Source organism: Leucoraja erinacea, chromosome 50 (assembly GCF_028641065.1).
Source record: "Leucoraja erinacea ecotype New England chromosome 50, Leri_hhj_1, whole genome shotgun sequence".
NCBI lineage: Eukaryota > Metazoa > Chordata > Chondrichthyes > Rajiformes > Rajidae > Leucoraja > Leucoraja erinaceus.
Window position 1 is genome coordinate 1,015,639 of NC_073426.1, and position 26,006 is coordinate 1,041,644.

At 48.9% G+C, this 26,006-nt stretch overlaps 1 protein-coding gene across 5 annotated transcripts in view; it reads left to right on the top strand.

Moving 5' to 3' along the window:
* kiaa0513 (KIAA0513 ortholog) overlaps positions 1-24,934 on the top strand; it is a 70,393-nt gene extending 45,459 nt beyond the window's left edge. For all 5 annotated transcript variants that reach the window (XM_055664918.1, XM_055664919.1, XM_055664920.1 and 2 more), the window contains 11 exons: positions 7,817-8,271; positions 10,483-10,582; positions 12,232-12,305; positions 13,213-13,283; positions 14,479-14,650; positions 15,590-15,630; positions 18,324-18,399; positions 20,047-20,124; positions 20,960-21,040; positions 21,215-21,309; positions 23,063-24,934. In XM_055664918.1, coding sequence (XP_055520893.1) covers positions 7,946-8,271; positions 10,483-10,582; positions 12,232-12,305; positions 13,213-13,283; positions 14,479-14,650; positions 15,590-15,630; positions 18,324-18,399; positions 20,047-20,124; positions 20,960-21,040; positions 21,215-21,309; positions 23,063-23,112 — 1,164 coding nt within the window. In that variant the 5' untranslated portion in view covers positions 7,817-7,945 and the 3' untranslated portion in view covers positions 23,113-24,934. The remainder of the gene's footprint in view (positions 1-7,816; positions 8,272-10,482; positions 10,583-12,231; positions 12,306-13,212; positions 13,284-14,478; positions 14,651-15,589; positions 15,631-18,323; positions 18,400-20,046; positions 20,125-20,959; positions 21,041-21,214; positions 21,310-23,062) is intronic.
* The last annotated feature ends 1,072 nt before the right edge of the window (positions 24,935-26,006 follow it).

Genomic DNA, 26,006 nt, shown 5'->3' on the forward strand with positions numbered 1-26,006 from the left:
AACAAACCTCATGTCATAGAAAATAATGTTATAAGAACAGTTGTTGCAATGGGGAAAGGATGATCAGGGGCTAGAGTTTCAGATTTGCTATGACAAGATCATTTTTCCCACAGGATCTTCAAAATAAGTTAGATTTAGTAATTGTGTTTAAATTTGCTAGTGCAAACATTATATTATGTAGTTTGATGAAGTGTTGCACGTGTCAATAGAAGTGTGCACTTTTAAATTTCAATGGCCTCTTGCGGTGAAGCTGACAGACAAAGTTCTTAAGGGACAATGGTATCTGATTGGCTTGGGGCGGTTACGTGGAGACATTTTTTACCCCAAGAGCTTTTTACCTGATTGCCTATTTTCAACGTGACTTAAGCGGTTATAGTATCTAGTTCCCGATTAAAATTGTGATATAAGCAATACAAGTAGAGTTTCCTAATTCACACCCAATCACACGTTATGGAAACATGTTATGAAGAATGTGGTAGTTCTTTACAACAGAACTACCTGGATTTTTTGGCTTGGAGTAACAAAACTAAAATTATTAAAGAGACCTTTATTTTTGAAAATCCTCTGGAAGGAAATAACTTTCCTGTTGCAAGTCTAAAATTCTTTGAAAGTTGGCTGTCACACAGAAAACAGGGATTTGGAATAAATAGGTTATTTCTGGACGGGAACGATGTAACCAGTGGAGTACCAGGGATTGTTTCTTGACCACAGTTGTTCACTGTTTACGTTAATAACCTGGAGAAGGCAACAGAATGTGAAGTTTCCAAGTTTGTTGATGATACAAAGCATGTTGTGAAGGAGAAACTATGATTCTGCCTCAGGAGATGGAGAGTGCGAGGGTGGATGAAACTTGGCCAATGGGAAGAGTGAGGTCATGCACTTTGGTCATAAGAATCAAAAAGGTGATATTATCTAAACTGAGGGCGAGGGAAACTAGTGACGTTCAGCGGAATTGATGTGCATACGTGTGTCACAATAAGTGAGCATGCAGGTCCAACGAGTAGTTGAGGCGGCAATTAGCACGTTGCCTTTGTTCTGAAGGGTTGGAGTTTAAGAATAGGGAGGTGTCGGGTATACAGTGTTGCTGAGATCTCTCCTGCAATGCTGGAGAGACCAGATTTTGGTCCCTGACGTAAAAGTGGATTCAGCGGCATTGGAGGCAATCCAGCGGAGATTCACCTGGCTAATTTCTGGGATGTGAGAGGCTGTTGAGAAGAATGAGGGGTGACCTTATTGAAACATATAAGATTCTAGGGGTTCTAAGATGTTGGGATGTTTCCACCAGTGGGAGCGGAATGCACAAGGTGACATAGCTGCAACATCATTCTCTGTCCTTGAGGGTGGTGGGGGCCGGATCATGAGATGTATTAAAGGAGCAGATAGAGAAAGTATTGAGGGTTTTGGGGAAGTGGTGCAGAAGAGTTGAGGCCAGCCTGGATCAGTCACGATCATAAAGAAATGAATCCAGCTCAGTGTGAGTGAATGGACTTTGGGAAGTGGAACGTATACCAGACAGCACGAACTATTGGAACATTGATGTACAGAGAGGCCTTGGTAATTTACTGAAAACCCCGAGACAGCTGGATCAGATTGTGAAGGATGCATTTGGTATTGAGCATTGGTTCGATCACAGTTGGAGTATTGTGTGTAGTTATGGTCACCACATTACAGGAAGGATGTAGCAATGGTGAAAATGTAGCAGAGATTCAGCAAGATATTGCTTGGAGTGGAGGGCTGGTTATGAGGAGAGGTTGGATAGGGTGGGCTATTTTCTGACTGCTATCTGGGTGGCTGAGGAGAGACCTTTTAAAATTCTGAGGGCCATGGATAGTCGGTCTTTTTTCCCAGGCAGGTGAGTCTAGTACTTGACGGCACAGGCTTAAGGTGAGAGGGGAAAAACAATCGTAGGATATCTGAGGGGTAGGGTTTTCACATGGAGGGTGGTGATTATCTGGAATGAGATGGTGCAGGTATAAGCAATTACAGCATTTCAAATACATTTGGATCGTTACTGGATAGGATAGAAGTGAAGGGATATGGGCATAAGGCAAGCAAATGAGATTAGTGTTGATGGGCATCACAGTTAGCATGGGTGACGTGGGCCAAAGGGCCTGTTTCTGTGCTGCACAATTTTGATTCTCGGTGATTCTGTGAGAATGGTGGGCGGTACTGCTCATGATGTCTTGTGTACCTGTATATAGTTCACTTTTCCATTATGCTTTGTATCTATAATTGTTTGGCTGCATCCATTAAAATAATCTGTTTCGGGGTAAGATGTACATGAAGCTGTAAGATGTACATGAAGCTGTGTTGGGCAAGCTGTGTCCAGAAAGTGAGTGGAATATTTCTATCTCTCCCTCCACCCCAGTAGTGAAGCACAAGGCAATGTTTGTCCATGTGTCTGCGAAACAGTGAGTCACAGCTTCATCATCCCCCCCACTGCCTCTGTCAACTGGCGACGGTGAGCAGGCTTTGTGTTGGTTCACTCGCCGCCTGTCTCCGGTTAGTTCAGCGGTTCATGACTAACATTGTATCAACAGAAAATATAAGAAAAGATAGCATATTGATGGCAAGTTTCTGAAAATGGCATCAGCATACACAAATACATTTTGTGTGACGGTTGTGGCGTGGTGTCCACCAGTGACCTGGTTGGCACAGTAATTACACGCATTTCTTATTCCTTTCCATGTTTATGAATACCGCATGGAACAATAAAATTGCAAACACCGTTTCCACTTCATTCACCTGATCATGTAGTAGAATACTACATCCATCTGAGTGGACACAGCACCGCACGTTACACATCATACACACAAACATACGTTGTGGTGGACACTCAAAGGCTTGGTGTCCCAGAACAGGAACGTTACATTATTAGCGAAAACAATTTCACCAATGTGATCTAAATGGTACGTTACATTATGGATTTGAGCTATATCAATGGCCGATGATTCGTCAGAACGTTTTTAGTAACTAGAATGTCTCTGTAACGGTGGTTGCGGAGCTTCCCGAAGTTGACACGAAGGAATGAAGTTAGCGACTTGGTCCGTACGAAAGATAAACAAGAGACGTGTTGCCAAATTGCGGATTGGCTCGGTTTCTTAGTTTTAATGTCCAAAATATTTTTTTAATTTATTTTAAATGTCGGAAAATATATCGTTGTTGTGTTTTTGACACCACAATGTTTTTGATATATTAAACTTGAAAATAAGAAAAAATAATGAACTCTCCCAAAAATCACTACTACCATAGGATACCTCGTTTGGTTTTTGAAGACATTCGAGGTTTGGAGTCCCTGTGATTTAACTTCTGGAGGTAGCGACCCCGATAACGGTCGTTGTGACAATGAACACCAAGCACAACGACTGTTACAGGATCTTTACTGTACTGTATTATCTTTACATTACTGTTGTTTTCTCCTGATATTGATGAATATATTTCCCTAGATCATTATCAAAACGTTTATGTATGAGGGGCCATATGAAGTTTATTTATGAATTAAATATTCATGACTAAATGTGGCAGAGTTTTTAATGTCACATTTTTGGTGCCCAAATTGATGGTAAAACGCTGAAGATTTGTCTGTCATGACTTTTGGTCTTGAAGTTATGTAATTTATATCTGTTTATAAGGTTTCACATGATAGGTAGATATTTGTTTTTCTTGCGTACGGCGTGCGCAGCCTAAAGTTGTAAGACAACTTGTTCTGTTTGATCTTCTGTTTGTGCACGCCAGGTTGATTACATTCGTCGAAACAGGGAGGACCACGTGAAGGTTGCAATTTCCCACCCCAGATTTTTGTTAAGAACAGTGTATTGTGTAAATAAACTGAATATTAATCTTGTTCCTCAAAGCCTCTCCAGTATTGTAAAAAGACCCAGATGGGCCAAATGCAGGCAAATGGCGCTAGCCCAGAATGCCAAAGTGGACTGAAGGGCCTGTTTCCATGTTGAACAGCGCTATAACATTTGAACAGGTGCACGGATAGGAGAGGTTTGGAAGGATACAGGTCAAACACTGGCAAATGGACCTAGTTTACATGGGGATCTTTAAGAAAGAACTGCAGATGCTGGAAAAACGAAGGTAGACAAAGCTGGAGAAACTCGGCAGGTGAGGCAACATCTATGGAGCGAAGGAATAGGTGACGTTTCCATGGCTATCCATGTAGTCCATGGCTATTTGTACTACACTTCTTCCCACCCTGCTTACTGTAAGGACTCAGTCCCCCACTCCCAATTCCTCCGTCTATGCTGCATATAACCATATAACAATTACAGCACGGAAACAGGCCATCTCGGCCCTACTAGTCCGTGCCAAACAACTTTTTTCCCTTAGTCCCACCTGCCTGCACTCGTACCATAACCCTCCATTCCCTTCTCATCCATATGCCTATCCAATTTATTTTTAAATGATACCAACGAACCTGCCGACACCACTTCCACTGGAAGCTCATTCCACACCGCTACCACTCTCTGAGTAAAGAAGTTCCCCCTCATATTACCACTAAACTTCTGTCCCTTAATTCTGAAGTCATGTCCTCTTGTTTGAATCTTCCCTATTCTCAAAGGGAAAAGCTTGTCCACATCAACTCTGTCTATCCCTCTCATCATTTTAAAGACCTCTATCAAGTCCCCCCTTAACCTTCTGCGCTCCAGAGAATAAAGACCTAACTTATTTAACCTATCTCTGTAACTTAGTTGTTGAAACCCAGGCAACATTCTAGTAAATCTCCTCTGTACTCTCTCTATTTTGTTGACATCCTGCATCCTGGATGAGGTGTTCCAAACCAGGGCATCGGAGATGTCCTCATTCTTTAGGGAACAAGGGTTCCCCTCTTCTACTATAGATGAGGCTCTCCCGATGGTCTCCTCTATAACCCATAGCTCCGCTCTCACTCCCCATCCCCCACCCCCCCCCACTCGTAACAAGGACAGAGTCCCCTTTATCCTCACCTTCCACCCTACCAGCCGTCACATACAACATATAATCCTCCGACATTTTCGCCACCTCCAACGGGATCCCACCACTGGCCACATCTTCCCATCTCCCCTTTCTGCTTTCCGCAGAGACTGTTCCTCCGTAACTCCCTGGTCAATTTGTCCCTTCACACCCAAACCACCCCCTTCCCGGTACTTTCCCTTGCAACCGCAGGAAATGCTACACTTATCGCTTTACCTCCCCCCTCGACTCCATCCAAGGACCTAAGCAGTCATCCCAGGTGAGGCAGAGGTTCACCTGCACCTCCTCCAACCTGATCTATTGCATTCGCCTCTCTAGGTGTCAACAGCTCAACATCGGTGAGACCAAGCGTAGGCTTGGCGATTGCTTCGCCCAACACCCCCGCTCAGTTCGCAATAACCAACCTGATCTCCCGGTGGCTCAGCACTTCAACTCGCCCTCCCATTTCGAATCCGACCTTTCTGTCCTGGGCCTCCTCCATCGCCAGAGTGAGTCCCACTGCAAATTGGAGGAACAGCACCTCATATTTCGCTTGGGTAGTTTACACTCCAGCGGTGTGAACATTGACTTCTCCAATTTCAGATAGTCCTTGCTTTCTCCCTCCTTCCCCTCCCCTTCCCAGCTCTCCCACAGCCCACTGTCTCCGCATCTTCCTGTCGTTCCACCCCACCCCCCCCCGACATCAGTCTTAAGAATGTTCTCGACCCAAAATGTCGCCTATTCCTTCGCTCCATAGATGCTGCCTCACCCGCTGAGTCTCCAGCTTTTTTGCCTACCTTAGACGGGGATCTTGGTCGGCATGAACAAGTTCTGCGAAGTGCCTGTTTTCGTATGCTCTATGGCCCCATTCTGTATCTCAGATTTTTACACCTAGATGGTGTTTTATACATTTCATTCATGACCCCTTTCGTGATGCTGCAGCTTCATACAATATGAGACGAAACGATAATTTATTCATCCCTGGCACAAAATTGGTCTGCCGACTGTCACAACGCACAAGGTACACAAAAACTTGAAAACAAAATGAAAAAGGCAAGCGAAGGCTGCCGTGTATACAGCGCCATCACTGGAACAAATGAACAAACAAACAGACTTGCATCACCAAGTTTGCGGATGACACAAAGCTGGGTGGCAATGTGAGCTGCGATGAGGATGCTATGAGGCTGCAGAGTGACTTGAATAGGTTGGGTGAATGGGCAGATGCATGGCAGGTGCAGTTTAATGTGGATAAATGTAAGGTTATCCACTTTGCTGGCAAGAACAGATTATTATCTGAATGATGTCAGATTAGGAAAAGGGAGGTACACCAAGACTTGAGTGTGCTTGTACACGGGCAGAAATCCCGGGGTGGGGGGGGGGGGTGGGGGACAGGAGGAACGTGTCTCTCCCATGTTTTGGGGCATAGATCATAGAGCAGAGCTTGAATCGGCCCATTCGCGAAGCTTTTCATCACCCGGCCCGGCGCGGTGGTCCGCGGTCAAATTGCTGCGTTGAGGCGATCGAGGCTCCCAATGTTGAAGCCCCCGTGAACGGGCTGATTCAAGCCCCACGATTCGGGGCGGGCGAAGCTGCTGTTGCTGGAGTTCGAAGTCGGTCACCAACTAAGTCAGTTCCCGAAGTTACCATCCACAGGGCCCACGGCTGAAGCCTCGCGTGTGTGTGCATGCGTGCACGGCCGTCAAAAAATTGCGTCCCCCCCATGTTTTGAGACCGATTTCCGTGCCTGCTTTTACATTAGTCACTGAAAATAAGCATGCAAGTACAGCGAGCAGTGAAGAAAGCTAATGGCATATTGGCCTTCATTGCGAGAAGATTTGAGTTTAGGAACAAGGTTGCAGTTGTACAGGGCCCTGGTGAAACCGCACCTGGAGTATTGTGTGCAGTTTTGGTCTCTTAATTTGAGGAAGGACATTCTTGCTATTGAGGGAGTGCAGCGAAGGTTCGCCAGGTTAATTCTCGGGATGGCAGGATTGACATATGATGAAAGAATGGATCGACTGGGCTTGTATTCACTGGAATTTAGAAGGATGAGAGGGTATCTTATAGGATCATAAAATTCTTAAGGGATTAGACAGGCTAAATGCAGGGAAAATGTTCCCGATGTTAGGGGAATCCAGAACCAGTGGTAACAGTTTAAGAATAAGGGGTAGGTCATTTAGTACTGAGATGAGGAAAAACATGGCTGCTGGAGGTGAGAGTGAACACTGGCGCGATTGGCTGCCGCTGCTCTCTCTCTGAATTGTGTATTGTTGTATATGTTTTGTTTCATGCTTGTTTTAATTGTAAGGTGTCCTTGAGAGTCCTGAAAGGCGCCCATAAATAAAAATGTATTATTATTATTACTTCACCCAGAGAGTTATGTCTCTGTGAAATTCTCTGCCACAGAAGGCAGTAGAGTCTAATTCACTGGATGTTTTCAAGAGAGAGTTAGATTTAGCTCTTGGGGCTAAAGGGATCAAGGGAAATGGGGGAAAAGCAGGATCATATTGAATTGTGGTGCTGGCTCGAGGGGCTGAATGGCCTACTCCTGCAGCTATTTTTCTATGTTTCTATCCCCTGGGCAGAGGATTCTAAACAACCTAATTAAAAACAACTTCATTCTACCTAATTTATCCTGTGTTAGTTAAAACCAATGGGAAACTAGTGGGAGCTTTGCTGTGCTGCAGCTTCCAGGTTTGGTATAACAGTGTAGCACATGCTTGCTTTTGTGTCTAACTTCTCTGTCCCTTTCGTGAAAGCCTGAATATAAAAGTGTTTCTTTCCTCAACTGTAACCTTGCACTGCAGCAGGTTGTAGGACTGAATATCTCTGGTACTCACAGTTTGCTCCATTTCACTTCCTTGTGCTTTGTTTACAGCTGGTCCTGGTGCTTCCACAAGCTGATCGTGGAACAGCTGCTGTAGTGAGTTGGTGTTGTGGACAGCCAGCGGCTTTAACAGGCTATCCTGAACCTTTAGTGTGTCTGCATTGACACGTCTTGGCCAAAATGGGGACGCAGGAAATGTCGTTGGGGAATCTGCAGCAGCTGGGTGTGGATGTGGTCAAGGATGAGTCTGTGTGTGAAGACCAAGCTGTGGGCAATGGCCACGTCCCACACAGCAATGGGACCAGCAGGACTGAGAGTGATGACACCGACTCTGCCGACAGCGAGCTGGAAGACTCGCCAAGCACCACATGGGACAATTCCAAAAGAGCCTCTTCGGTCGAATCCTTCTCCTCACATCAGAGCCTGGAGGGCGTGCTGGAGGATGAGGCAGCGTTGGAATGCAGAGAGTTCATGAGGAGATATGTGGAGAAAATCTTCAGTGGGAGGTGAGTGATGGCAAAGGAGCTGCGTCTGTGAGCACAGGTCACCATCACTGTACAAAGGCTCTCCTAACCTACGCTTGCCAATGTAATCCTGTCCCCACAACAGCCCAACATCAGTGTAGCTGTGACTTAGATAAGCTGCTGGTAGATGTGCTGAACCTTAGTCCTTGTGCCAAGCACTCTGTGCTTGTCCATGGAACTACTGGACAGCAGTGAATGTCCCAGGCAAGAGTGATTCTAATCTGAAATAAAAACTATGTGCTGGAAAACGTCAGCAGGTCACAGTGGCGCAGTAGTAGAACTGCTGCCTGACAGATCCAGCTTTGATCCTGACTATGTACGGAGTTGTGCATTCTCCCTGTGGCCACGGGAATTTTTTCTGTGCTCCTGTTTCCTCCCACACTCCAAAGATGTACTTTTGTAGGTTATTTGGCTTCATTTAAATGATAAATTGTCCCAAGTGTGTAGGATAGTGCTAATGTACAGGGTGATTGCTAGTCGACGCTGTGTCAGTGGGCCGAAGGTCCTGTTTCCGTGCTGTATCTCTAAAGTTTAACGTCAGACAGCATCTGTGGAAGTGAAACAGTCAACATATCGGGTCCGTGACGACTGGTCAGAACTGGGAAACTAATAATAGCAACAAAATGCTGAGGAAGGGTCTTGACCCGAAGGGTCCTCCATTCATGCTGCCTGGCCTGTTGAGTCCCTCCAGCACTTCGTTTCTGCTCTAAAATAAGTTGGTTTGCATTAGAGAGAAGGAGGGGAGGGCTACATAGAATGAAGGGAGTGTAGCTGGTGTGAGATAATTGAGGTATTTACCATTAAGCTGCTTAATGTGTAGTTAGTGTTCAGGTGGTGAGACCTGTTCAGCAAGCCAGACATATACCAGTATGATCAGAAAACTCAGCAAAATAAAGCCAGTAAAGCAGCATCTCTTGATGGGTGACGTTTCTGGTCACGACCCTTCAGACTGATTTTTGTAAACCAGCATCTGCAGTTCCTTGTTTCTAAGAAACCCAACAAGAGTTCATAGTGGCAGAGGGGATTAAACATCGGCATAACTCACCTGTTATGGTGCAGTCGTTACATTGGAAAGAGTGCAGAGAAGATTTGCGAGGATGTTTCCAGGATTCCTGAGCTATCAGGAGCGGTTGAGCAGGCTTGGACTTTATTCCTTGTCAGGTACTGATTGGCTGTTTAAAAGATCTAGGATTAATGGGATATAGAAATGTGACTCATTTGGCTGATTTAATTTTAGTTCTAAAAGATACCACGTGGAAACAGGCCTTTCGGCCCACCATGTGTACGATGACCAGCAACCACCCATTCACTAGTTCTATTCTACACACTAGGGACTATATACAGTAGCCAATTAACCTACAAACCTGCATGTCTTTAGAATGTGGGAGGAAACCCTGGAGAAAACCCACGTGGTCATAGGGAGAAAATACAAACTCTGTACAAACAACACCCATAGTCAGGATTGAACCCGAATCTCTGACTGGGTAAAACAGCAACTCACCCTTAAGGATATTGGAGGATATTGTTGAAAGCAATGCAGGAAGGGGACTGAGGGCAACTGTGAAGAGTTCAGAGCGAATGATAGTAAGCCGTGAAGTTTGCAAGTAAAAGGTTAGAAGAGTTGGAGAAAAAATTCAAAATCAAATCTGAAATTGGAGCACAGGAGACTTGAGGAGTGATCTTGTGTATGAAATGATGAGGCGAATAGATAACGTCTCCTTCCCAAGATAGGGGAACCAAGAACCAGAGGACAGGTTTAAGGAGAGAAGGGAAAGATTTAACAGGAACTTGAGGTGGTGGGTATATGGAACAAGCTGCCAAAGAAGGTAGTTGAGGCAGTTGCAATAAGACATTTGGACAGGTACATGGATAAAAATGGTTTAGTGGAATATGGGCCAAACAGGGGCAAATGGCTTACGCGGGGCATCTTAGTCAGCAGGGATGGGTTGGACTGCAGTGCCTTCTGTGCTGTATGACTGACTTTATCTTCCATCTCTTTCTCTCTTGCCACCATCCTTGGGTTCCTTCCAGTTCCCTGTGAGAGTCATGTTTGATTCATCTTCAGCGGTGCTGGGATGGATGGGTGGGTACGGGCAGGGGCAGGGGGTCGGGCACTGGGAGGGGTACTCCTTGTCGTGGGGAGATCGTTGCCTTGGTGGTAACACCCTAACCCTGGCCCTTCTTGTGTTGCAGGGAGGAGATTGGGCAGGAGGACAAGGCTCGCTTTGGGCAGCTCTGCTCTGAAGACAGCAGTCAGGGCAGAGAATGGTTTGCAAAATACGTCAGTGCCCAGGTAAGGGGCGGCCAGGGCTGGAGGAAGTCACAAGCGGTGATGATGCTGCACGCGTGAAGTGTCGGTGGGGCCGCTCTATGCGACGGATTGGGCTGCGTCTACAACTCTCTCCTGATCTGGGGCAGAGCACTTGCCAAACCACAGATAGACACAAAGTGCTGGAGTAACGCGGCAGGTCAGGCAGCATCTGAAGAAGGATCCCGGCCCCAAACATTAATCATCCTTTTTCTCCAGATGCTGCCTGACCCGCTGAGTTGCTCCAGCACTTTGTGTCTATCTGTGGTATAAACAAGAATCTGCACTTCTTTGTTTCTACCTGTTGCATGCAGTTGCTCTGAGAGCCAACATGGGCTTGATGGAACATATAGCCTGCGATCTCATAAAGAAGAATTTACAATTACAAAGGCTTGTTCCAGTTGCAGTGTTAGGATGGTAAATTGAGGATGGGCAAACTTGCCAGATTGCTTGAGCAGGGAGACTGTCTTCAGCCACCTATGGGTCAGAGAAGAAAGCACTGGGGTTCAATCCCCTAGTGCAGTCCCCCCTGCATGTTGGTGAGCAGGCTAAACCTAGCTCTGACACTGACACGGTGTACTGTGTGGCAAGGACTGGCACAGAGCGGGGTCTGCATGCATCCTGCATCTGACACATTCTGGAGGATTTCATTCCAGGAGAGGCGACCTGCCCTCTGACTGGTGACAAATGGGTGCAGGAAAACATGGCAACACCTCAATAAAGGGCAGCCCCATGATAAATATCGAGCAGGATTGTGTGGCAGTTACTGTGGAGAGATGACAGTGATAAAGGGTGTGCCAGGGGACGGGGAGTGTGGTGTTCCCTCACTGGATGGGCAGAGCTGACCAGAGTGGGTGGTGTGTAGACACTGCAGCCACTGCTTTCTCCCACAGCTCACCGAGGACCTCTGCTAGCAAACGCTGGTACTGCAGCACTGGTGGCATCGACATGAAGGCCTGAACACCAGTGGGGACAACATTGTGTCCACTCGGGCGATGTCAACTATCAGATACACACGTACTGATGCCACTTTAATGCCACTTCATTCCCTCCACAAGCTCATTAAGTGCCCTTCACCCAGACACTGGGTAATTGCCAGGATGTCTCTCCGAGCAAGCCCGATGTGGGGGAGGAGGAGTGAGAGCATCTGGGGAGATTGGCAGGGAGAACATGCAAGAGGTGAGGATTGTAGCCGGGTGTCTGGTGCTGCCACAGAAATGCCCCAGAACACATGTACCAGAAAACTCAATTACTGCACCAGCAGCTGAGGAGAAGGGGAAGCATGCACAAATACCATGCAGTGGGCATTGCTGTGTGTACAAGCAGTAATTCCACTGGAGAGGGGCAAGGCAGATTCAGCAGTGTTGCCCGGGATGGAGTGTTTCAGACGCTAGATGGCTTGGGGCTTTGTTTGCTGGGACCAGAGAGGCTGTAATGTGGGGCGCACTGCCGAGGGGAGGGGAGAGGGGGACTCAGCGTTTAGGAAATGTAGAGATGATTACTTGATTTGCAAGGACGTAGGCGGCCATATGCCAGTGCTGGGAAATGGGATCAGTGGACAGGTGATGGAGTGATGGACCAAACAGCCTGTTTCTGTGCTGTGACTAACTCTGACTCCTTCCCCATCTCTATAGCGGTGCCATTCCAAATGCATTGCCGAGCATGCCTTCTACCGACTAGTGCAGTCCTTTGCTGTAGTCTTGTTTGAGTGAGTATGTCTAGCAGTTGTTGATAAAATGTATTTCTCCAAAATGCCACATACCAGAATATCCTGCGCACAGTGCATTGACCCTAGCCAGCTCTTCTACACATTGCACTGTCAACACCCAGCCAACTCCAGCAGACTCCACCTTGCAGACTCACTACCTTAGATTTTAGAGAATAGTTTAGTGTAGAGAGACTGCATGGAAACAGTGGAATCAACAGTGGAGGCCAAATCACTGGATGGATTTAAGAGAGTTAGATAGAGCTCCAGGGACTAGTGGAATCAAGGGATATGGGGAGAAGGCAGGCACGGGTTATTGATTGGGGACGATCAGCCATGATCACAATGAATGGCGGTGTTGGCTTGAAGGGCCGAATGGCCTCCTTCTGCACCTATTTTCTATGTTTCTATGACCCATTGGTCTACGCCGACCAATGGTCATCCACTTTAGTTTAGTTACAATGCGGAAAGAGGCCCTTCGGCCCACAGAGTCCGCACCGACCAGCGATCCCCGCACTCCATCACTATCCTACATACGAGGGACAATTTACCAATTTACTGAAACCAATTGACCTACAAACCTGCATGTGTTTGGAGTGTGGGAGAAAACTCGAGCACCTCGAGACACCCCATGTGGTCATAAGGAGAACGTACAAACTCCGTATAGACAGCAGCCGTAGTCAGGATCGAACCGGAGTTTCAGGCGCTGTAATGCAGTAACTCTACCACTGTGCCCCCCCCCAGCCGCTCCCACCAAGGTTCACCGGGCAACCTTGCAGGGATCACACCTCCTGCAGACACCCCCAAGTCACACCAGCATGACTCATAGAGCTGCTCCTTCTCTCTGGGAGTGAGTGGTCAAGGGGTGTCTGGTACGTGGAGACTACAGTGTGTGCTGCTTCCCTTACAGATGCTACCAGCGGGATGACTTTGGGCCGGCCAAGAACCTGATGACCATGTGCTTCACCTTCTACCACATGGGTGAGTGAGGCAGCAGTGGGAACCAAACCAAACCACTGTTGACGACGGAGGCAATGACAAGGGGCGTGGGGCACTCCTCCTGCGGCCTATTGTGGGGTGAGCAGTGCGGGGCGGCTCAGGAGAGCTGCAAGCCCTCGAAAGCTCCATGGCTCACCTCAAACTTTGAGTTAACAAACCATTTGCCAACCGGGTAGATGCGTTGTGAGCATGTCCTCTAGCAGTTCACACACCTCCCACTGGCATGTACCCAACATCCCCACAACCGCAATGTGCCTTTTCACCTGTGGATCTAATCACCACTTTGTGCACCAACGCTGCAGCCTCCAGCTGTTTGAGCCGCTCTCCTTTCTGGCCAACTTACGCTGAGCTCTGACCTCTCCTGTCCCCGGCTCGGCACGTGCCTGCACCATTAAAGACTCCAATTTAGTGGCTGTGCAAGAGGTGCAGCTGTCAGCAGGGGCAGCACAAAGCGGGCTGCTGGAGGAATACAGTGATCAGGCAGCGTCTGTGGAGGGAGCAGGTCGACCATGTTTGCGTTGGTTCCATTGTTCAGACTAATCATGATTCAAAACGTGCGAGTGGGGCTGGCCGGGCTCCCAGCGTGTGTGTGTGGGGGTGTGTGTGTGGGGGTGTGTGTGGGGGGGTGTGTGTGTGGGGGTGTGTGTGTGGGGGTGTGTGTGTGGGGGTGGGTGTGTGTGTGTGGGTGGGTGGTGTGTGGGTGGGTGTGTGTGTGGGGTGGTGGGTGTGTGTGTGTGTGTGTGTGTGTGTGTGTGAGTGTGTGTGTGTGTGTGTGTGTGTGTGTGTGTGTGTGGGTGTGTATGTGTGGGTGTGTGTGGGGGTGTGTGTGTGTGTGTGAGTGTGCGTGTGTGTGTGTGTGTGTGTGTGGGTGTGTGTGTGCGTGTGTGTGTGTGTGGGTGTCTTGAGTGTGTGGGGGTGTGTGTGTGTGGGGGTGTGTGTGTGTGCGTGGGTCTGTGGGTGTCTGAGTGTGTGGGTGTGTGTGTCTCTGTGTGTGTGTGGGTGGGTGTGTGTGGGTCTGTGTGCGTGGGTCTGTGTGCGTGGGTCTGTGTGCGTGGGTCTGTGTGCGTGGGTCTGTGTGTGTGTGTGTGGGTGTGTGTGTGTCTGTGTGTATCTGGGTGTGTGTGTGTGTGTGTGTGTGTGTGTCTCTGTGTGCTGACACACTGTCCTTGCTCCACAGGTAAGCCACATGTAGGCGTGCTGGAGTTGCAGCAGAGACCCGTGGGCACCGCAGAGCGGAGTGGGAATGGCTGGCTCGCTCGGAGAGACATCTCTGCTCAGCTGCTGAGGAACACCGAAAACATGAAAGGATTTTTTGGGGCTCTGGAGATGAAGCTGAAAGTGAAGAATGGGTGAGTGTTCACTGTCTCCAGGACGGCTCTGAAGCCCCTGAACACCTTCAGAAGCCGTAGAAGCAGAATTGGGCCATTCAGCCCATCGTCTACTCGGCCATTGAATCATGGCTGATCTCTGTCAAACCCCTTCTCCTGCCTTCTCCCTGTAATCTTTGACACTCTTACTGACCCAGTGGGCCGAAGGGTGTCCTGTACAACTCTGTCTCTGTATCAAGGCCAGGACCCATCCCTGTGGGGACATTGTCTTGGACTTGTCTTGGCCTGTGACAAGCATGGACCAACTCCCTCACCTCACCGCTGTGCTCATTGTACCTGAGCTGCCCTTGGCTCCCAGTGCAGCCTCCTCTGCCAGCAGATACCGGCTCCAGTGATAATCTTGGCCAACTGGTCAGCGTGGCGTGACCAGTGCTGTACTGCAATGAGAACCACCCTGCCGATTGCTAATTGTACGTCGAGGGAGGGAAAGAGCGGCAGCCCCTCCCCCCAGAGGTGAGAGAGTAGCAGCCCTTCCCCCCCTCCTCCCAGTGGGTGAGAAAGTAGCAGCCCTTCCCCCCCCTCCTCCCAGTGGGTGAGAGAGCAGCAGCCGTCTGGGTGGGACAGAAAACATCCCCGACCCTTGCTGTGCCCATGTCTGGCCCAAGCAGCCTCGCATCTCTGGCTAATACAGTGCACCTAAAGCCTAGGAACTACAGATCCGTCAGCTCACATCTGGGGAAAAGGATATCTGGGTGAACCTCCTGCCAGGGAACATGAGACTGCAGACGCAAGAACCTGAGCAAAAAACAGTGCTGGTGGAAGGATCCTGGCCCGAAACGTAACCTATCCTTCTCCTCCAGAGATGCTACCAAACCCGCTGAGTTACTCCAGCACTTCTTGTCCGTCTCTGCTGTTTACCTGTTGCACAGCCACTAAATCCCAGCCTTCCTTGTGTTGTAGGCACATGGAAAGCCGCAGACAGGAGAAGAAGGAGCACCGGGGTAAGTGGTTCATTAACCTCACCGCTTGTCTTCCTATAGCTCTGGGGCTCTGGTGTGTGTGGATCAGTTTGAGGGTCTCTCCCTGTGAGACTACAGTGTGTCCATGGAACCGGGGAGAGGGGCAGTTGTGGAGGGGGCCTTCAGACCGTGTATAATCCTGGAGGACAGGAAGCTGTAATAGTGGTTCAAATACTGAAGGGCCCTTCCTTGACTGATTGTCACAGCGGGAAGGTCAGTAATCAGAGGGAATGAAGTGGGGATCACATTGGAAATCTAAAACAATGCCGGCAATGGTGAGCAAGCCAGTGGCATATGTGGCAACAGCTCTGACCTGAAATGTCAAATGCCTTTTCCCACAGATGCGAACTGACCTGCGGAGTATTTCCAAAATGTTCTGTCTCGGTACAGATTTAGAGAGACGACAAGAATGCTCTTGCGTTAGACACAGGGAGCAGAAGGATGCAGGGATCTGAGCGGGAGTTACTCCAGCACTCTGACGCAGGGATCTGAGGGGGAGGACGTGCAGGGAATGACAATAGACAATAGGTGTAGGAGTAGGCCATTCGGCCCTTCGATCCAGCACCGCCATTCACTGTGATCATGGCTGAGCATCCACATTCAGTTCCCCGTTCCTGCCTTCTCACCATATCTCCCGACTCCACTATCTTTAAGAACTCTATCTAACTCTCTCTTGAAAGCATCCAGAAAATTGGCCTCCACTGCCCTCTGTGGCAGAGAATTTCACAGATTCACAACTCTCTGGGCGAAAACGTTTTTCCTCATCTAAATGGCTTACCCCTTATTCTTGCCCCCTGGTTCTGGACTCCCCCAACATGTTTCCTGCCTCTAGCATGTCCAATCCCTTAATAATCATATGTTTTAATAAAATCCCCTCTCACCCTTCTCATAGTATACAAGCCCAGCCGCTCCATTCTCTCAGCATATGGCAGTCCCGCCATCCCGGGAAGTAACCTTGTGAACCTCCGCTATAGTCCCTCAATAGCAAGAATGTCCTTCCTCAAATTTGGAGATCAAAACTGCACACAATACTCCAGGTGTGGCACTGTACAACTGCAGAAGTACCTCTTTGCTCCTATACTCGACTCCTCTTGTTATGAAGGCCAACATGCCATTAGCTTTCTTCACTGCCTGGTGTACCTGCATGCTTACTTTCACTAAGTGATGAACAAGGACCCCCAGATCTCTTTGTACTTCCCCTTTTTCCAACTTGACACAATTTAGATAATAATCTGCCTTCCTGTTTTTGCCACCAAAGTGAATAACCTCACATTTATCCACATTAAACTGCATCTGCCATGCATCCGCCCACTCACCCAACCTGTCCAAGGCACCCTGCATCCTCATAGCATTCTCCTCACAGTTCACACTGCCACCCAAATTTGTGTCATCTGCAAATTTGCTAATGTTACTTTGAATCCCTTCATCTAAATCATTGATGTATATTGTAAATGGCTGCGGTCCAAGCACTGAGCCTTGCGGTACCCCACTAGGCACTGCCTGCCATTCTGAAAGGGACCTGTTAATCCCTACTTTTTGTTTCCTGTCTGCCAACCAATTTTCTATCCATGTCAGCACCTTACCCCCAATACCATGTGCCCTAATTTTGCCCACTAATCTCCAATGGGACCTTATCAAATGCTTTCTGTAAGTCCAGGTACACCACATCCACTGGCTCTCCCTTGTCTATTTCCCTCGTTACATCCTCAAATTCCAGAAGATTAGTCAAGCATGATTTCCCCTTTGTAAATCCATGCTGACTTGGACCTATCCTGTTGCTGCCATCCAAATGTGCCGCTATTTAATCTTTTATAATTGACTCCAGTATCTTCCCCACTACCGATGTCAGGCTAACTGGTCTATAATCCCCTGTTTTCTCTCTACCACCTTTCTTAAAATGTGGAATAACATTAACTGCCCTCCAATCCACAGGAACTGATCCTGAATCTATAGAACATTGGAAAATGATCACCAATGCGTTCACAATTTCTAGAGCCACTTCCTTAAGTATCCTGGGATGCAGACCATCAGGCCCTGGGGATTTATCAACCTTCAGTCCCATCAGTCTACCCAACACCATCTCCGGTTTAATGTGTATTTCCTACAGTTCCTCCACCACCCTAGATCCTCTGGCCACTAGTACATCAGTGAAATTGTTTGTGTCCTCCTTAGTGAAAATGGATCCCAAAGTACCTGTTCAACTCGTCTGCCATTTCCTTGTTCCCCATAATCAATTCTCCTGTTTCAGTCTTCAACGGTCCAACTTTGATCTTAACTAATGTTTTCCTCTTCACATACCTAAAGAAGCTTTTACTATTCTCCTTTATATTCTTGGCAAGCTTACCTTCGTACCTCATTTTTTCTCCCCGTATTGCTTTTTTGTTGCTTTTTAAATGTTTCCCAATCCTCTGGCTTCCCGCTCATCTTTGCTATGTTGTACTTCTCTTTTAATTTTATACTGTCCCTGACTTCCTTTGTCAGCCATGGTCGCCCCTTACTCCCCTTGGAATCTTTCTTCCTCTGGAATGAACTGATCCTGCACCTTCTGTATTAATGAGGGGACGGTGGGATGAAGGGTCGGGCTGGCGGTCCATGTCCCAGTCAGTGTGTGGGTGAGGGGTGAGCTGTATGGTGAGGCTGATTGAAGAGCGCTGTGTTTCTCTCTCCACCCTCAGGGGGACGGCAGAGTGCGGAGGACACGAGGGGGGTGAAGATTTACCTGTACACTCACCTGAAGCAACAGCCCATCTGGTAACTTACCTGTTCACCCAGAATTATTCTAGAATGCTTACACTACAGGAGAGGGCTGTTCGGCACATCGTGTCCATGCCAGGCTCTTCCCCGTCACCTTGTTTGACATTTATCCAATTCCCTCTTGAAGGCCATGGACATTCAGGGTGGTGAGGAAGGCATTCATCACACAAGCTGGCCTTCATCGGTCAGTGTACTGAGTACAGCAGTCTGGACATCATGTTATGGCTGTACAGGACGTTGGTAAGGCCACATTTAGAGGACTGCGCAAGGAGAGAATGGACAGGCTAGGTCCTTTTTCCCTGAGGCATAGGAGGCTGAGAGGTGGTCTTTTGCAGATTTATAAAATCATGAAGGGCACAGATAAAGATTAGAGGGCAAAGGTTGAAGGCGAGAGGGAAAATGTTGAAAAGGGAAGTGAGGGTCACTTTTTTTCAGACGGGGTAGTGGATAAATGGAACTAGCTGTCGGAACAAGTGGTAGTTCATGATATTTAAAACATTTATGGTATTTGTACAGATACATGTATAGAAAGTGTTTGGAAGGATATGGGCCAGGTGCAGGGAAGTGAGACTAGCTGGGTTAAACAACTTGGTTGGTATGGATGAAGGGGCTGTTTCCACGCAGTATAATTCTGTCCCCATGCCTTTATAAACTAGAAAGGTTCACAAAGATGTTGCCTGAATTGGAGGAATTGAATTCTAGTGAAAGGTTGGATAGACTGGGACAGTTTTCCCTGGAGTGTGGGAGGCTGTCATGTGATAGACGTGTGCAAAAGTATGAGAGGAGTTGATAGGCTAGGCATGCAGAGTTTGTTTGCCAGGGTAGACGGTGCCTAAAACTAGAGGCTATAGTTTTAAGGTGAGACAAAGTTTTTTAAGGGGATGTGAAGGGTAATTTTTTCACACGCAGTGGTTGGTGTGTGGAATAAGCTGCCAGAGGGGAAGATAGACAGGAACAGTGACAATGTTTAAACGGCACTGGCCAGGTACTTGGATGATCAAGGAATGGAGGGATATGGAATTGAAGCAGGCAAGTGGGAGAAGTAAGGAGAGTCATGAAGGTCGGCATAGACACGATGGGCTGAATGGCCTCTTTCCGTGATTTATTTTTATTGCCCTCTGGCCTATTCCTGAATTCAACCCTGACCGTTGGTCGTTTTTTGTTGAATACCCGGGCCAGCTGCATGACTTCACTGTGTCCCTATCGTCACCTCCTGCTGATTGCCATGGTTCCTTGTGTCCCCCTGATTGCTGCAACAGGATCTGTAATTGGCAAACTCTAGGAATGCTTTGTAAGTTATCCGTAAGTTTTAATCCACGAGTAGTTGCTCTACTCGCCAGCCAAAAATCTGTAGCCTCCCTTTGATCTGGTATTTTGTTGGTTCACATGCTTGATCAATGGTGTTTTATCATAAATATTTTATTATTATTAATGTTTAGTGTTTCCTGAGTCATTCGTAACTGTCATTGTATGTCATGGTGTTACTTGTGGGCGGAGCACCAAGGCAAATTCCTTGTATGTGAATACTTGGCCAATAAACTTACTTACTTACTAGTTTCCTGTCTCCATCTGCCACTGGATATTGTGCCTTTGTAGTTCACCTGACCCAGAGCCCCATCCCACTCACTGTTTCCTGTGTCACAGGCACAGCCTCAGGTTCTGGAACGCTGCCTTCTTCGACGCCGTGCACTGTGAGCGGAGGAAGCGATCGCCCACCACCAGGTACTGAGCATCACATAAACCATCGACAGCCCCGCACAGCCCTTCTCCCCGCTACCCCCTCTCCCTGAGTCATAGAGAGATACAGTGTGGAAACAGGCCCTTTGGCCCAACTTGCCCACACCGACCAACATATACCAGCTACATTAGTCCCACCTGCCTGCATTTGGTCCATATCCCTCCAGACCTGTCCTATCCATGTACCTGTCTAACTGTTACTTAAACGTTGGGATTATCCCTGCCTCAACTGCCTCCTCTGGCAGCTTGTTCCATGCACCCACCACCATTTGTGTGAAAAAGTTACCCATCTGATTCCTATTAAATCTTTTCCCTTTCCCTTACCCTGGTCCTCGATCCCCCTTCTCTGGGCAAGAGACTCTGTGCATCTACCCAATCTATTCCTCTCATGATTTTGTACACCTCTATAGGACCACCCCTCATCCTCCAGCACTCCAAGGAATAGAGACTCGGCCTACTCACCTCTCCCTATAGCTCACACCCTCTGGTCCTGGCAACATCCTCGTAAATTTCGCTGAACCCTTTCAAGCTTGACAATATCTCCCCAACCCCCGCCCCCTTCTCCCCCCCCCCCCCCCCCCCCCCCCCCCCCCGTCTACTCCGCTCTCGCAAGTGGGGGGATCACGGTGTAGGGGGTCCATTGCGGGCGGTTCCTGCACTGACACCGCACTGACTCGTAGATGTGAGCGCCTCCTGGGAGACAGGCTGCCGCAGTGCCAGCGTGAGGTTGGGTACTGGTGATCATCACCCTGCACTCCCCAACACACCCCTCATGGGGGCGTGGCGCGGGTAAAGGTGGTTAATTTGTGACTGTCTGCAGGGAGAAGTGGTGCCACATGACCCCAGAGGAGAGAGACGACACACATCGCTTTGACGAGAACATCGCCTTTGGCCAGCTTGGGTAAGGCCGGAGAGCAGGAGGGGCTCTGTGGGGAGTGTGGAATTGACTTTACGGGGAGCGGGTTTGTCGGGAGAGCGGAGGGGTGCGCATGTATAAGGGACGCGCTACAGTGGCTGGAATGAATGGGAACGCCGGCTCGGAGTCTGACGGTACATTTGCCCTGTTTGACCCTAGGACTTTCACATACAACATGTTGGAGTTCGGGCTGAGCAAGGAGCTCTGCACCAACTTCCTGAAGAAGCAGTCGGTGATTGGGAACCTGAATCAAGGTGAGCACACGAGTTTGATCAGCCGTGAGGCCAGGAGACAGACTGTCCATGGGCACCGACTCACACAGCCTGTCTGATGGCACAGTGTCGAGGGAACTCCCATCAGAGAGGCTGTGTGAGTCACGCAGTCCCATCACACACTCCTGGGGTCAGACACTGTCGAGGGAGCTTCACTCTTTTTCCTCACAAGAACTTTATTCAGTAATTGCAATCTACAGTGTACCAGAAGGTACAAAATCTTTCAATAGTCACATTACATCAGGCAATCATTATAATATAATGGTGGCATCTTTATCTACAATGCACTCGACCCCCCGACCCCCCTCCAGTGTCCCTGTGTACCATATACCATAGACAATATATATACACATTAAATAAACAGATAAAATGCAATAGACTGTTCAGCCCTCCACCACCTCCAGTTTAAATTCCATTTAGAATATTTATGGAGGACCAGGAAACCAGAAGCAAGAGTTACTCCCGGGAGTTACTCCAGGGCGGCCAGGGAGTGATTCTGCATTGGTTTACAGCGGTCGCGGCGAGGCGGCGACCGGACAGCAATGGCGGCCAGATCTCCCACAATTCAAAGCGAAGGAGAAAGTGACCAGCGCCAACCATTTGCCGTGGCAGTGCGCATGCGCTGGGGGAGGACGTGCAGGCCGCAGCAATGCGCATGTGCAAAGTGGCCGGCCGTGCTGGTGGATGAGGAGCGAGCGGAGCCCAGAGGCCCGGACACGGACGATTCAGATTCAATTTTTAAGATTCAGATTCAATTTTAATTCAGTCATTGTCAGTGTACAGTACAGAGACAACGAAATGCATTTAGCATCTCCCTTGGAAGAGCGACATAGCAAACGATTTGAATAAATAATAATAAGTGTCCGGTGGGGGGGGGGGGGTGGTGATTGGCAGTCACCGAGGTACGTTGTTGAGTAGAGTGACAGCCGCCGGAAAGAAGCTGTTCCTCGACCTGCTGGTTCGGCAACGGAGAGACCTGTAGCGCCTCCCGGATGGTAGGAGGGTAAACAGTCCATGGTTGGGGTGAGAGCAGTCCTTGGCGATGCTGAGCGCCCTCCGCAGACTCAATGGAGGGGGTGCGAGGAACTTGCTTTGGACAGACTCAATGGAGGGGAGTGAGGAACCGGTGATGCGTTGGGCAATTTTCACCACCCTCTGCAATGCCTTCCGGTCGGAGACCGAGCAGTTGCCATACCATACTGTGACGGCGGGCGGAGATGGAGGTTGACAGATAGAGAGGGAGGCCCGCCCGCCAGCCCAGAGTTGAACGGCAGGTGTTCTGCCTTGGCCGGAGGCCGCATAGATTTCGAGGCCCTACGCTAGTGGTAAATCCAGCTCTGCGACCCCCCCCCCTAGATCTCGAGGCCCTACGCTTAAGCTTATACGTAAATCCGGCCCAGGCAATCCGCCAACCACTGCCGCTCCTACTGCACTCCAGAAAAGTGCTGGAATTCCTCACTAAATGGAGAAATCCGTTAAAAAGAAAAGCCCCACAGTCCGACATTGTGTTAATCTTTGAAATCTCACTGCTTCTGTCTCTCTCCCTTTGACAAAACCTTTTAAAAGTTACTTTAAAACCTCTCAGCCATCGGAGCAGTGCCACTCTGCATCCAACCTTGAGAGCTTCACTCTGTCTGACGCTGAGATTGTGTGATGGGACAGTGTAGATGGAGCTTCACTCTGTGTCTGACCCAGGGGGTCACTCACTAACCACATGTTTTGTTTGGGTTTGCAGAGCAGTACAAGTTGCTGTGCGAACACATCGAGCAGAAGGCGCTGGAATGAGGGAGTGACCGAGCCGTCGTCTGTGGAGTTGCTGTCCTTGGCACGGTGGTCGCTGTGGTTGCTACGGTTACTCGGGGCAGTGGTGCAACGTGTCTGACCTACTTTACAGCACTGTTCATTGTTCACCTGCTGGCAGCGTGATGTGACGTTGCTGACACGGCCTCAGCTATCGGTGCAGCCCACTGGTCTACACTCCAGCACTGCCCCCTTGCAGCTGGGCTGCTGCGCTGCGGGACATCCCAGTCCCTCGCTGCCCATTGCCCCACGCTGCTCCCACTGAAGCTGGCCTAACGGCATTTGCCCACAGGGAGGAACACACGAACATTGGCCCAGTTACTGCTGCACGAATCAACCCTGGCCCGCCTGCCGCAGGGATCCCTGCCTCTGACCCATCGCCGCAATGTGGGGGCCGGGAATGGGCCCGAATTAGCCGCTCAGCACAAATGCTGATCAACTGATGCTCCACAAAATGGAGTTTGTACAAGGACTAGTCCCCAGCTCCTGCCGTCAACTCCAGCCCCGCGCCACTCCCCGGTGTACTGGGCCCGGGACTGAAGTCCGTGTCCACTTATCGAGCTATGTCACTGCCTCGTGAAGTTCATCTTCCCCTCTGATGCAGACGTTTACAAGCATTACTGTCTTCATGTTTTGAGTCTTTCTAAGCACTGGGGCCCTTTCCGTCTGTTCCGTCCTCATCTGTGAAGCCGAGCTGATGCTTTGCCAATGCTGTTTTGGGATGTCTCATTGGATATTTGCTACTGACAAGCAGTGGCTTGATGGGTTAACAATTATCGTATACTCGCACTGATACTGGAATGGTCTCAGCTAGTGCCAATGCTACTGCCGTCATCGGTTTAATTGGACCTGCGTGCAGTGTGTGTGAGAGTGAGTGAGTCTGCAGGAACTGTGTGTTCAGCAGCATTGGACCCAAGGGCAATAGGTGGGTTACTGAGATGCACGGTGGGGAAGAGAAATAGCCGAGTTACTGAACTGGGAGTTTTCATCGTTACCTTGCAATGATCCAACCAGCGGTCTCTAGGCAGATTCACCCTTGGTTAAAACATCTAATGCTAGATTTTGCAGGGGAGACCTGCCCTAATGTGATTGCTGATTGAATCAGGGCTATCCCGTCTGTTCAGCAGCTTGCATTACGGCGCTGTACTCCTCTGGGCAGGGGAGAGTTCCCTCACACTCCCCGTGTCCTTGTAGATGCGGGAGACAGAGAATCACTTCACTGGATACCCAGCCTGTCTACTGTGTGTCTTTCTGCGCGTGTGTATGTCTTGGGTTTCTGGCCAAGGTTATGGGCGACGGGGACGGTGCAAGGGGAGGTGGTTGGGCTTGCAGTGGAAATTACTGCCTGTCTCACATGTTGCTTGTCCCACCAGCATGTACCGGATGCTACCCACACCACTGCTTGTGACCATAGATTACCTTGTCGGGCATCAGAGCTCAATTCAGCTTTGAGTTGAGGCTGTTGAGATTGGGATGGTGCTAATCGCTCCCTCGAGGATTGGTTTCCCCCAGGCCGGACCTGGGGGCCATTAACCACCGACGTGCTGAATTACCGAGGGTTGTGCCGGTAGATTTCCCAGTCGGAATGTTGCTGCTGGGGAGGTCCTAGCCTGACCGAGTGGGAACGACTCGGTGGGGACCACAGAGACCATGTCGAGGGCAGAGCCGCTGGTCACCAGAGCAGAGTTCTGCCAATGGGGGCGCTGCAGATTGCTATCCGCGCTTTGATCTCCAACCTGTTCGAGGATACTCCTGATTGTCTCGCCCTGTGCCTGTGATTCTTTGAATAAATGTGTTTTTCCGTGAACTAGTGTGGGTCACAAACACATCCAGCTCCGTAGAAAATATGCGAGGAGTATGCCATTCGAGCCAGCACCGCCATTCAATATGATCATGGCTGATCATCCAAAATCAGTACCCCATTCGTGCTTTCTCCCCATATACCTTGGTTCTGTTAGTCCTAAGAGCTAAATCTAACTCTCTCTTGAACATTGAATTCTGTGACAGAGAATTCCACAAATTTACAACTCTGGGTGAAAATGTTTTTCCTCATCTCAGTCCTAACTGACCTAACCTGTAGTAAATGCCTACAATGTTCTGTGTGCTGAAGCAAAGCAAGAATTTCATTGTCCTATCAGGGACACATGACAATAAACTCACTTGAACTTGAACCTGTGACCCCCTGGTTCTGGACTCCCCCAACATGGGGAACATTTTTCCTGCATTTAGCCTGTCCAATCCCTTTAAAAATATATGTTTCTATAAGATGCCCTGTCATCCTTCCAAATTCAAGTGAATACAAGCCCAGTCGATCCATTCTTTCATCGTATGTCAGTCCCGACATCCCGGGAATTAACCTGGTGAACTTACAGCGCACTTCCTTAATAGCAGGTATGTCCATCCTCAATTAGGAGACCAAAACTCCAGCTGCAGTCTCACCAGGGCCCTGTACGACAGGACAACCTCTTTGCTCCTAAACTCAAATCCTCTCGCTATGAAGACCAACTTTTTGCTTTCTTCACTGCCTGCTGCATCTGCATGCATACTTTCAGCGACTGATGTACGAGGACCCCTAGATCCCGTTGCACCTTCCCTTTACGAAATCTGACATAATTCAGACAATAATCTGCCTTCTTGTTCTTGCCACCTAAATGGATCACCTCACATTTGTCCACATTATATTGCATCTGCCCACTCACCCAACCTATCCAAGTCACCAAGCTCACTCTGCCACCCAGCTTTGTGTCATCCGCAAACTTGGAGATGTTACATTTAATTCCCTAGTCTCATTCGTTAATATATATATTGTAAATAACTGGGGTCCCAGCACTCAGCCTTGCAGCACCCCACGAGTCACTTGCCTGCCATTCTACAAAGGA